The sequence below is a fragment of the Temnothorax nylanderi genome, unplaced genomic scaffold, assembly GCF_030848795.1.
Source record: "Temnothorax nylanderi isolate EJ_2023f unplaced genomic scaffold, tnyl_v1.0 TNYL_tig1324_pilon, whole genome shotgun sequence".
NCBI lineage: Eukaryota > Metazoa > Arthropoda > Insecta > Hymenoptera > Formicidae > Temnothorax > Temnothorax nylanderi.
In genome coordinates this window covers 6,952-20,951 of record NW_027250386.1, presented here as the reverse complement: position 1 = coordinate 20,951, position 14,000 = coordinate 6,952, and the positions used below count along the sequence as shown (strand labels likewise).

The 14,000-nt window shown below is 44.1% G+C and overlaps 2 protein-coding genes and 2 pseudogenes across 2 annotated transcripts; 3 read left to right on the top strand and 1 right to left on the bottom strand.

Moving 5' to 3' along the window:
- The first annotated feature begins 266 nt into the window (after positions 1–266).
- LOC139787195 (uncharacterized) lies at positions 267–2,457 on the top strand (annotated as a pseudogene).
- A 1,383-nt stretch (positions 2,458–3,840) lies between these two features.
- LOC139787194 (uncharacterized) lies at positions 3,841–4,683 on the bottom strand. Its single transcript, XM_071726279.1, has one exon. The coding sequence runs from the start codon at positions 4,681–4,683 to the stop codon at positions 3,841–3,843; it is 843 nt and encodes a 280-aa protein (XP_071582380.1).
- A 5,324-nt stretch (positions 4,684–10,007) lies between these two features.
- LOC139787193 (uncharacterized) lies at positions 10,008–12,260 on the top strand (annotated as a pseudogene).
- Positions 12,261–12,374: 114 nt separating this feature from the next.
- Positions 12,375–13,348, top strand: LOC139787192 (uncharacterized). The gene has a single exon (XM_071726277.1). The coding sequence runs from the start codon at positions 12,375–12,377 to the stop codon at positions 13,065–13,067; it is 693 nt and encodes a 230-aa protein (XP_071582378.1). The 3' UTR covers positions 13,068–13,348.
- The last annotated feature ends 652 nt before the right edge of the window (positions 13,349–14,000 follow it).

The window sequence follows — 14,000 nt, the reverse complement described above, 5'->3', positions numbered from 1 at the left end:
CGATAGAATAGTGATGCGTCGGGAAATCGTTGCACTAAATTTACGTACGAAACGTTGCGTAATATATTTTTATTATTCAACGGGTGGTGCACTTGCACTATGTGTTCCGTGCATGGTTGTTCTATCGGACCTTGGCGATTACATGTACGCTCGCCGAAAACACTACGTTGAGTTACGCGGAATGATGCATACCCGGTGTTGTTCAAGATGTCATGAAGCATTGTATATGATATTTCCGTGTAATATGTGCCCGATTTGCACGCGAGATGGACAATAATTTCGAGGCAATAATGGATGTAGATTCATCCGACAAAGATCGTCCATTGTCACCGGACAGCGCTTACAACAGTGATGAAGACGATAACCGTAGAGAAGTTATGAAAAAAACAGTGTCGCGTTCCGAATTTTTAGCGTTGAATAGACATACGAAGTGTTGCGCAGTTTATTTTTATTTTAGATACGGTTTGGATAAACTGTGTTATTCGTGTATGATCGCTGTACCAGACACTGGTGAGCACATACGTGAATATCGAGAGCATGTAACCGAACCGTACAACGTAATAAATGGTCGATTTTGCGGAGATTGTCACACTCCATTGTACCAAATATTATCGTGCAACATGTGTCCGATTTGCATAAAGTGATAAAAAACATTATCGCGAGTGAGACATTATATATAACGTGCGCAACATGGTGTGGATAATTGAAGAGAATTCTGTAGAGTCTCCAAAATCTGTGGATGTTTTAACAATGGAAGATATTACAACAGATGTCGCCGATAGTTTGCGTAAAAAAGATCAAAGAGTGAAATTGACGGATGTGCTACGAATATCACCGGTACAGTTTCTTCGCGATCGCGAACTAGGTATACGCGGAACCGGTCACCGCATTGCTAGACAAAGAGTCGTTATCGATACCTCGAATTCTCCTTATGATTGGAGTTCTAACGTGAAACGAAAAGTGTATCGACGGCTGCGGGACGAGTGCGTTAGCGAGGAAAAATCACGTGCAGCTCGCCGTGCTGACGTTGTGCCGTATTATATTAAACCTATTGTTGACTATCGCTATTGGGCGTCTAAAATTTTTGAAAAGCTCGACGATTGTGAAGCAACATACATTAAGATTCATACAGGTATTGGAAAATACGTCGAATTGGTTGTGATGAACAATTCGGTACGTATGTATATGTACCCTGGCCGTCTCGATAATCCTAATCATCTATTAATGCTTCAAAGAACCGATGAACGTAACTGTGATGATATTGATAATTGGGAACTTAATCACTTTAATGTCCCCTACTTCAATCCTGTAAATTTTATGTTTATGCACTTTGAAATTCAACGTTGCAAACGATATTGTTCAGCGTGTGATCGAGTCACGTGCAAGTGCTTCATCGAAGAATGTGACGTGATCTAAAAAAAAAAACATAGAACATCCCGATGAAACGGAACGCGACCTGTTGGAACGATCCGACCAAATCGCTACCTTGGGCGAATATTTTGCATGGGCACAGCGATGCGAGGAGTTTATCGAGCGGCTCGAAGAAGACTGTCGTTCCAAACGTCCGCGGCTCTCAGACGGCTCTCAAACTGTCGGAAACAGACAATCTTTAGTGGCAAGAATCGCGCGACTCGAAGGTGCGATGACCCTATTACAGAGACGGTTCGTACATATCGGTGGTGAGTACGCGGCGGGCACTAGTAGTGACGATAACGCGGAAAGACTCGTTTGGCGAGAGATCGATACCGCGTTCGAAAGCCGTGTATTGACCGGTGCGGTGATAAATATCAATCACATCGAACCGCAAAAATTTCTCGAAGATGCTGAAGTCATCGTGCTCGATCATGTGCGGAACGTCATGCAAAGACACGCAAGTGTAAAGATAAACACTGTGTTCAACGGCGAGTTTGTGACGGGTGACAAACGTGCGAACAAAAGTGTCAACACGAGAAACTGCGAACTCTTTCGTTCGTCCGATCGGTCCGATCTGCGCGAGTGGTACAAGCGACACGTTATCAAGCCTACTTTATCGTCCCTAGAAGAGTTTCAGGAACGCGACAGCGGGTGGGCATATTATCGCGTATACTCAATTTGACAGTGAACGTGAACAAGTACAATCCTTTGCGCGCGGGATGTTACATCAAATTACCGCAACAAATTAAATTGAAGGGAGCGGTGATCAACGTGCAATCGATGGACAATGCATGCTTCGCGTGGTCGGTGGTGGCTGCTCTACATCCAGCCGAAAGACATTCGGAACGGGAATCTTCGTATCCTCATTATACAACAGTATTAAATTTACGAGACATTGAGTTTCCAGTGACGTTGAGTCAAATTAAAAACTTCGAACGATTCAACGACGTGTCGATCAACGTATATACTGTCGAGGGGGAGAAGACGCCGAACGTTCTCCCGATACGACTCACCGACTGGAAGATGAGCAAACACGTAAATCTGCTGTACGTGCAGGACCCGCGAAACGACAACGTGGGGCATTTCGCGTGGATCAAGAATCTATCGCGTCTCGTTAGCTCGCAATTGAGCACGCACCGTGGTCGGAAATACTTTTGCGATCGGTGAGTACTTATACTCCTTTTTAATAAAATTATAAATTTTATTTAATAATTTACAATATTTGTTTTTTTTGCAGATGTTTGCACTATTTCTACACGAGCGAGAAATTGGAAGCGCACACCGTCGACTGTCAGAAGATAAACAACTGCGCAATCCGACTACCGAGCAAGGACGACAAGTGGCTGAGTTTCAAGAATCACAGCAGGAAAGAGCGGCTTCCATATGTCGTGTACGCCAGTAGTAAGTGGGTAGGTATGGGGCGTCAAAACAAACCCCCTCCACCGACCCCTCCGGCGCCAGGGGCGTGGCCAGACGGTCTGCCCACGTGACCTCGGAGCGCTCTGATTGGCTGCCGCCTGAGGGGCGGGGGTAACAAGGTAATTAAATGGAGCGATTTGATTGGATACCCCATACCTACCCAGGGTCTGATTGGCCCTCCCCCCTGAGGCGTCTGGCGGCTTTGAGGGGGTAGCACGTGGTGGAAGAGTAGGAGTCAAAAATGGCGGCTTCAAATGGAGCGTTTTGATTGGATACCCCATACCTACCCAGCGTCTGATTGGCTCTCCCGCGCCTAGGGTGTCTAGTGTCTAGTGACTTTTTTGGGGCTGCACGTGGTAAAAGACTACGAAACAAAAATGTCGGATTCGAAATAGTAACTAAATGGCGCGTTCTGATTGGATACCCCATACCTACCCAGCGTCTGATTGGCTCTCCCGCCTAAAGGGTCCAGCGTCTTTTTGGGCCTGCACGTGGTGAACGACGCTAAGTCACAAGGAAAAATAGCGGAAGTGCCGACCAGCGCCATTTTGGCGGGAGCACGTGGTAGACGACGCTAAGCTAAAATAAGGATATGATGCTAAGATGTCGAAAACGGAAAGTGGAATTTTTATGTTTTCAGAGAATAGATTTCATGATTTATGACCGTGTTCTTTTAGGACTTGGGTCTGGACAAAGAGTTTTCGAAACAATGAAATACGTGAAACTTATTTTCTAGAGAAAGGAGAGGGTAAAACAGGAACGGACAGGTTTGCTTTGTAACGTGACAAGATTATTTCGTTTTAAATAAAAGTTTTTATTATTGAACGCATTCGAAAAATATTTACGAGGTAGACTTCAACTAATTCTGAAAAATAAATGAAAAGGAATTTGTTGCGGAGAACGTGAGGATTGAAAAAATAGAAGAAAGTAGAAGTTACAAAAAATGTTTATTACAAATTCTTCTTCATGGGAAAAATACAAATTGTTCAAACAATAATTTTATAAAATTTACATTCCGCGATTCGACAAAATTATACGACGGATTTCGGTGAAGCGCAGCAAAATAAGTTCTAAAAATACTATATTAAAATACATATCGAGGAAAGTTAAATCGGTTATTTGCGTACGTACATTACGCTCGATGTCGTTGTAATTTCCTCTGAGAGTTAATTTCACAATATCTTCATCTATATAATTGTTAGGAAGATTTAATTCTATTTCTTTAATAAGATAACGTGCGCAATTGTTAACATTTTCAGCCACTGATTTTAATTGTGATAAATGTGCATCGATACATTTCGCAATATTTTTCAGTCCGATAAATGTAGGCTTCTGCATCACAATTGCCACTGCGAAAGTTTTTCGTTTCTTCGTCGGTGGACAATTTTCTTCGTCTGTTCGTTGATCCATCCCGGTGGAAGTACTCTCCTCGTTTTCCTTGTACGCCAACAATATGGATCTTGCTCCGTAGGCCGAAGTAAAATTGACGGAGATATTGTTAATGGAGATAGAATTCGGCTTCAATTTGGTTTCTCCATTTAAATATTCGCTCACGAGTCCCATGTTCTCTTGAAACTGCTGCCACGATTTCTCGTCGAAATAAACGCCGTCCGCACAGTTGCCGGTTAATTTGACCAGCGGCACGAAAACCCCCTCGGATGTTGCTTGTAAACCCACGTGAATTCTCTTCGTATGGGAGCTGTTGAGTCCATATGTTGTCGATAGCAGCATATGTAATTGCTCGTTTCTTCCCTCGAAGTAGCGTCCCTTATCGGAAATCCCTTTATCAGGAATAACGCGTGTGAACATCCGCTTCTCAGAATTATTAGCGTCTTCTCTGTGACTAGCCATTGTTCTTATTTCTTCGTAATATCGGCAGAAACACACAAACACTAATTGAAAAGTCAGATGTGAGAGTTATACTTTTTCACTGGTGTACGACTTGTCGCTTCGAACGATGGGACTCGAATGATTTTGACTTCGTAACGTTAGTCAAAACGTTAACTTCGCCTGCGTCGTTTTAGAAAAATTAGGCGGCGCGCGCAGAAAAAAATTAGAAAACTCTAGATTTTTCTAGACTTTTCTAGATTTTGTTAGTTTAAACTATAAATTCTGATGTATAGGGAGCTAAGAAAATTTGTTAATAAAAAGATCGGCTAAAAATTTTATACAAAAAGTGTAATAGTTAAAAAATTTTTAAATAAAAATATTTCTAAGAAATAAAGGAACAACAAAAATCTATCCAAGCTCTTCTTCTGCCGGAAGCAATAAATCAATAAATTTTCCGAGTTGTAGTAGTAATAAATCTTTCTATGTTGGTAATGTAACATTAGTAGAAAAATTCAATAGAGGAACTTTTGTAAGTTTTTAGAAAAAAAATGTTTTGTGTAAAATTTAACCGATCTCTTTTGTGTTGGAAACAATAAAACAATAAATTTTCCGGTTGTAGTAATAAATCCTTCTAGTTAATGGGACATATAGCATTAGTAGAAAAATTCAATGGAGAATTCTTTGTAAGTTTTTAGATAAAAATGTGTTTTTGTGTAAACCGATTGTGTGTTTAACCGAACTCTTTTTGTGTTGGGAACAATAAATCAATAAATTTTCTGGGTTGTAGTCATAAATCCTACTAAATGTATGTTGGAACAAAGCATTACTATAGAAATTTCTAATAAAGAATTCTTTGTAAGCCCTTAGATAAAAAAATTTGTTTTCGAGAATGGAAGAGTAAAGGCATAGAAAAGCTGTCACCGAAAATTTTCACGCTTTCATCGGTAAGGGAGAGTGGGTAGAGAGTGGGGAAAGCCTCAAATTTGTTAACCAATATCCTAGCTTGACAATTTTTGACTCACCTTTATTCTAGATGGTTTTGGAAATATTTCCAACTATAAATAGCCTGTAACACCATAGCTAAGAGTTAGTTCTTACTTGTCCGATCTTACTGGAGTCGTCTTGTACGCTCTTAGTCAGTCAGTCAAGTGTAGTGCTTCGAAAAAATGTCTCTCCGTGTAATTTTAGTGGAGTTTTTTAAAGTGAGTTGCAATTTAAGCAATCGCTTAAATGAGCAACGCGAGTTTGTAGAAGCAGTGTCAAACGACGAAGAGTCTAATTACAGACTATTCGGACGTTTCGTGGATGGGTGTAGCAATACCTTGTTATGTGTGATGAACGAACTGGGTTACTGTGGAAGAAATGAAGCATTGGTGAACATTATTTTAAATGAAATAGAAACGCGCATAGCTGTTGGCCACGTGGAAGAAGACGCAGGAAGAGGCCATATAGCAAGATTCCTGCGTCGTAACGGAGGAACAGGTAAGTGTTAGAAATAAAAATTGTACCTTAAAATTTTAATATAGCGGAGTTTATCATTAAAATTTAAATTAATTTAATAGTGGAGAACCGCATTGCCGTTGTCCAACCGGTCCGAGGAGGACAGAGACGTCGAGCGGAAGAGGACATTGCTGAGGAGGCAGTACCAGCACGTAAGTTGGAAATAATAAAATTAATTAATTATTAAAAATAACGATTATTATAAATATTAAATTTTATAGGAAGAGCTAGATTCGCGGCACCACCACCCGCAAACATCCCCGTCATCGATTTATCTTCTGGTAAGAGACTAATAATAACACGTAAAAGCTAACTCTTGCAATATTAGTATAATAAAAAATATAATTTATACTGTTTTAGATGATGATGATGAAGAAGAAGTAGAACAAGAAGAAGAGGAGGTGAGAATTGTGAGCTCACCCGATTCGGCCGTGTTTACGCCTCGTAAGTTTCAAAAAATAAGTTAAGATAAAAATTTAGCAGCGAATAAAAGAAATAACCGAAATGTTACATTTTACCAGGAAGGGAAGAATCGCAATTAGATGATGATGTTTTCACTCCGGGCATCGACGAGGTGATCGACCGAATATTAATGGAATCCGAGGAGGAAGAGGAGGAGGAGGAGGAGGAGGAAGAGGAGGAAGCACAAGAACAAGAACAAGAAGAAGTTCGAAACGCAGAAGAGCCGCAGCAAGATACGCAGGAGATGATGGACGAGGTGGAGGAGGAGGAGGAGGAGGAGGAGGAGGAGGAGGAGGAGGAGGAGGAGGAGGAGGAGGAGGAGGAGGAGGAGGAGGAGGAGGAGGAGGAGGAGGAGGAGAGTGAAAATAATATTAATAATATCGATGATGATATTAGCGATTCCGATGACGATAACGACGACGACGATGACGAGAGATACGCACCTAACGAATATGAAGGTAATAATATTTCTCTATTATATTATATTTTTATTTCCGTAATTTATTGATCTAATCACAAGTAATTATTTCTGATTAGATGTTTCTTACTCCCCGGTTCGACCTTTGTCTCCGGAAAATGAATAAGAGACAAAGATTTAAAAAGATTTAAAAAAAAAAGAAGAACACCGACCTACGCTACTGATAAAAGCAACTAAAGGTGAGTTACCTTAGTATGCTCTATCGCGGTCGTAAAAAATTTTAACTCTTTAAACTCAATATAAATCAATATTATATGAGACTAAGTTTTTTAATTTTTTCAGTACAGTCGGGTGGAGGAGGTGCGGACCGTCCTACCGTTGTTGTTGCTCCGAACACTGACGATGATGATTCGCAAACGCAGAGTGCTAGTGGGGAGGAGGAGGGGGAAAATACTGCTGATGCTACCGACGCTGACGGATCTCAGTCGCAGAGAGTCGGACAGGCGGAGGAGGGGGAAAATATCCCCGTGGAGAGGGAACAAGAGGAACATCTGGTACAGTCACGTCAGCAGGATCGCCAGGTCGGACAATTTAATTATATAGATTTAGTGGCAGAAAACGCGCGTCAATTTAGAAATTTCCGGATACTCGGTAGGGAGGCCAGTTTTCGAGTACGTCCGATACCCGTAGGCGAGGATACCGTGCGTTGGCTAGAAAACGCGTTCCGCGAGATTCACGCGTATGCGTTACGTACGACTGGGCCGGGAGATTACGTCGGATTATCGTTTGAGTCGGCGGAACTAACGCACGGTCCGGCGGGGCTATCGTTTCGCCCGGTACGAGACTTAACTCCCGAGAATATATGGGATCTCGTGAGCTCGATCGCGCAAAGTAACGGGGGAATAGATATCGCGCAAAATTTCGACGTGCGCGTTTTCAACGTTGCGATGCCAGTGGGGCGTGGGGGTGCGATAAACAGGTTAACGGCCATCACTAAGCGGTCAATTTTAGATCTCGGGAATAGCGATAATTTGTGCCTACCTCGTTCCCTCGTGTTGGCACGAATTTATCGCGAGCGCGGAAATCTACGTACGGGAGTGTTGCACGACAGGTGGAATACCGTAAGATGCCGGACTTCCGCGCTTCAGCGTGAATTAGCGTTGGAGCTGGTGAGGAACGCCGGTGTTACGATACCCGAAGACGGGTGCGGAATTCCGGAGATCGCGCGTTTTCAACATTTTCTCGCAAATGAAAATATAGCAATAATCGTATATAATTCCAACAACTTTGGTAGAGGCGAGAATCCTGTGTACGACGGCGCCGAATTACTCGCCTCGTTAGAACGCGAACCTACGTGTCGTTTAAATATTATGTATTACGAGCGTACGCACCATTACAACCCGATATTGAATTTGAATGCTGCCGCCGGTACTCAAAAAGAATTTTGCGTGTCGTGCAACACTGCGTATCGTAAAGACAGAGGACATCGCTGTTCGAAAAAATGTCCGCGTTGTTACGCCACTCCCTCGTGCGAGAATCCTGAAGTAGAAATTGTTAGGTGCGCGGCGTGTAATCGTGCGTTTTTCGGAAATTCGTGTTTCGAACGTCATCTCGCGCAAAAATCTTACGACGGTAAATCGCTCGCGAGCGTCTGCAGTTCCGTGAAGATTTGCGATAATTGCGGGCGATTCGTCAAGAGAGGTTCGCGACACGAATGCGGCGTTTCGTATTGCAAGACGTGTTGTTCGTTGCAGTCCGCTAATCATTTATGTTTCATGCGGCCTCTTCACCGTAATGCCGAAGTAAACGAAGACCCGGGCGAGGGTACGAGTACTACGTTAGCACGGGGAGAGCGGGTAGCGCCTGCTAACGAAAATGTCGGCACGGAAGCAACGAACAAACGTAATAGCAAAAAAGAACGCGTCGCATTCGTGTTCTATGATTTCGAAACGCGTCAAGACGAGACGCTCGAGGGTACGGACAACGTCAAAGTTCACGTACCGACTCTCTGCGTTGCGCAACAGATTTGCGAAACGTGTGCCGCGATAGACGACATGTCGGAGCGATGCCGTTGGTGCGGAGTGCGCGAATTTGTATTTCGTCGCGATCCTGTAGAAGAGTTCGTCGAATTTGTAACGCGAACGACGAAATGTTACAAAAAAATTATTTGCATCGCGCATAATGCGAAAGCGTTCGACGCGCAATTTATTCTGAAGTATTTAGTTGAAAATACAGAAATGTCGGAACAGCCACAAGTAATTTTAAACGGAACGAAAATTGTCGTGATGACGGTCGGACATACAAAATTTATCGATAGTTTAAATTATATGCCGATGAAATTATCCGAATTACCTAAAGCTTTCGGGCTACAGGATACATCGGATAAAGGCATTTTTCCACATTTGTTTAACACCCTCAAAAATCACGATTATATCGGTCCGATACCCGACACACGATATTTTTCTCCCGAGCATATGAAAGCGGAAGAACGCGAACGGTTTCTTTCGTGGCACGCGGAGATGACGCGTAACAACTTCATTTTTAATTTTCAAAGTGAAATTACTAAATATTGCCGTAACGACGTAGATATTCTTCGACGCGCGTGCATGGCTTACAGAAAAATTTTTTTGGAATGCGGAAACGTGTGTCCGTTCGTGGAATGCACGACTATCGCCTCTACGTGCATGAGAGTTTTTCGCAAAAACTTTCTGCGCAAGGAAGAGATAGGAGTCATTCCTGCGAGGGGATATAGATTCGTCGATAATCACTCGCGCAAAGCTCTACAGTGGTTAGTGTGGATGGAGCGCGAGCTCGGACATCCCATAATTCACGCAGGGCGGGGGCGCGAACATAAAATCGACGGCACGCGCGTTGACGGATATTACGAGACGCCGACTAATGACGACGACGACGACGACGACGACGACGACGCGACGTTACGTACTACAATTTCACGGTTGCTTTTGGCACGGATGTCCCACATGTTTTCAGGTAAATCGCGATAAAACGCCTTCGACCGCAAATCGCGAGGACACGATCGACGCGCGCTACGAACGAACACTCGCGATGACATGTCGTCTCCAAAGAAAGGGGTACCTTGTGACGGAGATGTGGGAGTGCGCTTTCGACCGTGAGTTGCGAGAAAATCAGGCGATGAGGGATTATCTAGAAAATCATCCATTATTGAAACACGCGCCTCTCGATCCTCGCGACGCGTTTTACGGAGGACGCACGGGAAACATCGCCACCCGTCGCGAAATTCGGGGTACGGAGAAAATACGTTACGTGGACGTATGCTCTCTGTACCCGTACGTATTGAAAACCGGTGCTTTTCCGATCGGTCACCCCGATATTTTTATCGGCGAAGAATGCCGAGCGTTAATCGGAACTGCGCCGAACTATAATTTTGATTCGCTCGAAGGTCTCATCCGATGTCGAGTACTTGCACCGCGCGATCTTTTTCACCCGGTACTCCCATATCGCGTACGCGGAAAATTATTGTTCGCGTTATGTCGTAGTTGCTGCGAAACGTTCTCGCAGGCCGCGTGCACTCACGATAACCCCGCCGATCGGGAATTCGAGGGTACTTGGGTATCCGTCGAATTGCGCAAAGCCGTCGAGAAGGTTATCTCGTGACAAAGTAAGCGAAATATGGCAATATAAAGTTGCGCGATATGACCCGGTACTCGGCAGGGCGGTTTGTTCGCCGAATATATAAATACGTTTTTAAAATTAAAACAAGAAGCTAGTGGGTGGCCGAGCGATTGTCATGATGACGAGGCGAAAGAACGATACCTGCGGGAATACGCGGAAACCGAGGGTGTTGTTCTCGATAAGAACAATATCGTCCGGAATCCTGGCCTGCGCTCGGTCGCGAAACTCTGCTTAAATTCTTTCTGGGGAAAATTCGGCCAGCGAACCAATTTGCCTAAGACCGAGGTCGTGAAATCTTGTCAGCGTTTCATGACTTTGCTCACGAGTCCCGAGCACGAGATAATCGACATATTACCCGTTAACGACGAGGTGATATATGCTTCGTGGCGGCTACGAGATGAGGCCGTCGTGGCTTCCCCATTGACAAATGTCGTGATCGCGGCGTACACGACGGCACAAGCGCGCTTAAAACTATACGAATATTTAGAAGCATTAGATAGGCGCGTTTTATATTACGATACCGACTCTTGTATATATTTAAGTACAGGCGATCCGAACGAGTACGAACCGCGCACCGGTAACTTCCTCGGCGACATGACGGACGAGCTCGAGAGCTACGGCCGCGGCACCTATATCGAGAAGTTCGTGTCGGGAGGGCCAAAATTCTACGCTTATATTATTCGTACACCGGACGGACGTACTGTAGAGTCGTGTAAAGTAAAAGGTATTACTTTAAATTATAAGAATTCTTTAGCTGTAAATTTCAATAGTATTAAAAACTTAATAATACAAAGAGAGAGAGAGGGTAGAGGAGAGGAGGAGGGAGGAACGTCGTCGGCGGGGACGGCAATAAATCTGCGTTTTAGTGCAATTCGACGCACCGCGTTTCACGACATTATAACTCGCGAAGAAACGAAAACGTGTGCACCGGTATTGGTAAAACGTAGATTTATCAATAATCGTTATTCACTTCCGTACGGTTACGTGGAGTGAATAACTTTTTCTCCTTCTTCTTCTTTATTTTTAAGTTAGGCTAACACGTTTTCTGCCACATTAGGGTAAAAAAAAAAAGAAAAATGTTTTCGTATTATATTGTAAAGTTTTTTAATTTTGTAAAAATAGTTGTAAGTGAAAAAGGATTTTTGTACATATGTAACTAAAAATATAATGTAGCGATATGTAAATATATTCTGTGTGTGTGTGTGTGTGTGTGTGTGTGTGTGTGTGGATGTTTAAATATAAAATTTCTTGAAATTTGTTTTCTTTCCTCAGAAAATCTAAAAAAAAATAAAATATTTTCACATTTAAAGCGTAAATAGTTGCATCATATAATTTCATCCCCTCCCTTTCCCCGCGCTTATTTTTTCTCACAATTTTTATTCTCCGCCCGGAGCATCGCGTACAAGCTCGTCGATCGCGATGCTCTCGCTGCGGAATCGTAATAAGCTTGTAAGACATGGATAAGCTTATGAGCACCGCGGCGCGAGAATCAGCTGATCGACGGCCGCGGTGATGTTCGCTCGTGCGAGCGTTTGCGGGGGTACGCTGGTGCGCGCGTTCGCAGCCGCCGCCGCCGCCGCCGCCGTTGATTAGCTTATTCCCCCCTCCCGTCCCCCTCTACTCTTCAAATTATTCTTTTTGAAGTCACGCGCGGAATTCGAGTCGATCATATCGCAAAATGGACGTGCGCTGGAAACATCCCTGGACGTCGATCGTGTGTGGACCCACCGGTTGCGGGAAGACGATCTTCGTGAAAACCTTTCTCCGACAATTATCTCACATGTCCGACGTACGTTTCGAGAGAGTTTTGTTTTATTACGCGGAGTGGCAGGAGGCTTATCGTCAATTACAATACGACGCGCGCGAGGAAGCAGTGCCGAAGAAAAAAAATATAATTGAATTTCGCGAGGGATTGCCACGTCCGGAAGATTATTCAGCCGATCCGCTTTCCCCAAAATTGGTGATAATCGACGATCTTATGAGAGAATCGTCATCGTGCGACGCGATCGTGGATCTCTTTACCAAAGGCAGTCATCATAAGAATCTCAGCGTAATTCTCATCTCGCAAAATCTTTTTCATCAGGGACGCGGGCAACGCGATATATCGCTCAATGCAAATTACATCGTAGTTTTCAAGAATCCTCGCGATCGTGCGCAAATTCGTCATTTAGCGCGTCAAGTCTTTCCCAATGATCCAAAGTTTCTAGAAGAGGCATACTACGACGCCACGTCGAGGCCGCACGGGTATCTACTACTCGATCTGAAACAATCAACTCCGGACGAATATCGTTTTCGAACGTGCATCTTTCCCGACGATACGGCACATTTCGTCTACGTACCGCGTAGATCATTTTCCAACGGTTACGTATAAAAGGCGCGCACTAGCGCTCGCGCTGGTCAGTCGTGTCAGTTTTCTCGCGATGGAAAAGAAGGAAAATAACGCGAAATCAGACAGAGCGACGAAAAACGCCAGACGTTCGATCGGAAAGAAAAATATCTGTCTTCTCGAGGCGTTGCTGTATTTGAACAAAAATCAACGCGCGACCTTCTTACGGACCGCAGACGATAAATTAATACGGTGTATCGGCGAATGCGCGTTCAACACGCTCAAAGGTAACGTGCCGCTCGAGCGACGTGAAAAAAATCGATTGAGCAAATACAAAGCGACACTGCGTCGCATCGCGTCAAAATGCTGTAATTTGAAGGATAAAAGAAAGCTGATGGTACAACGAGGCGGATTCTTATCCTATATTATCGGACCTATATTAACCGCCTTACTGTCGCGGATTATCGGCGGCGGCGGTAGAGATTAAAAGGGCGCGTTATGGAAAGGGCAAAGAAGATGGTTTTGATCACTACGGAAAATCTCGAAAGAATGCAGCGTCAATTATCGCAACAAAACGCTCCCCCCGCTGCGTTTGCCGTCGTCGGTAGCGAACGAACGATGGAAAACAGCGAAAATTCGGAGAACGCAAATATTACCGTGCGTACACCCGGGACACCTCTATCGCGACTCGATGAGGAGATGGGTCGCATTCTTAATTCACCCTTGCCACTCGATGTCGAGGAGAAATGGAAAAAATATAAAGAGGCACTTTGGCGATATCTTCACTTTGTTCGCGTAGCGCGAAAGCGAAATCGGGACGCGCGCAACGATGAAAAAGACGAAAATGTGGATAGCGATATTCGCGTGGTCCGTGACGACAACGACGACGACGACGGAGACTACGAAACGACGACAACGCGTGATCTCGAATCGACTTTACACTCTAACGGTATTATGGCGAAAAATGACGTCGCGGCA

Bases quoted from the DNA above. Each gene is read 5' to 3' on its own strand.
- LOC139787192 (XM_071726277.1), top strand. From the start codon at position 12,375: ATGGACGTGCGCTGGAAACATCCCTGGACGTCGATCGTGTGTGGACCC.
- LOC139787194 (XM_071726279.1), bottom strand. From the start codon at position 4,683: ATGGCTAGTCACAGAGAAGACGCTAATAATTCTGAGAAGCGGATGTTC.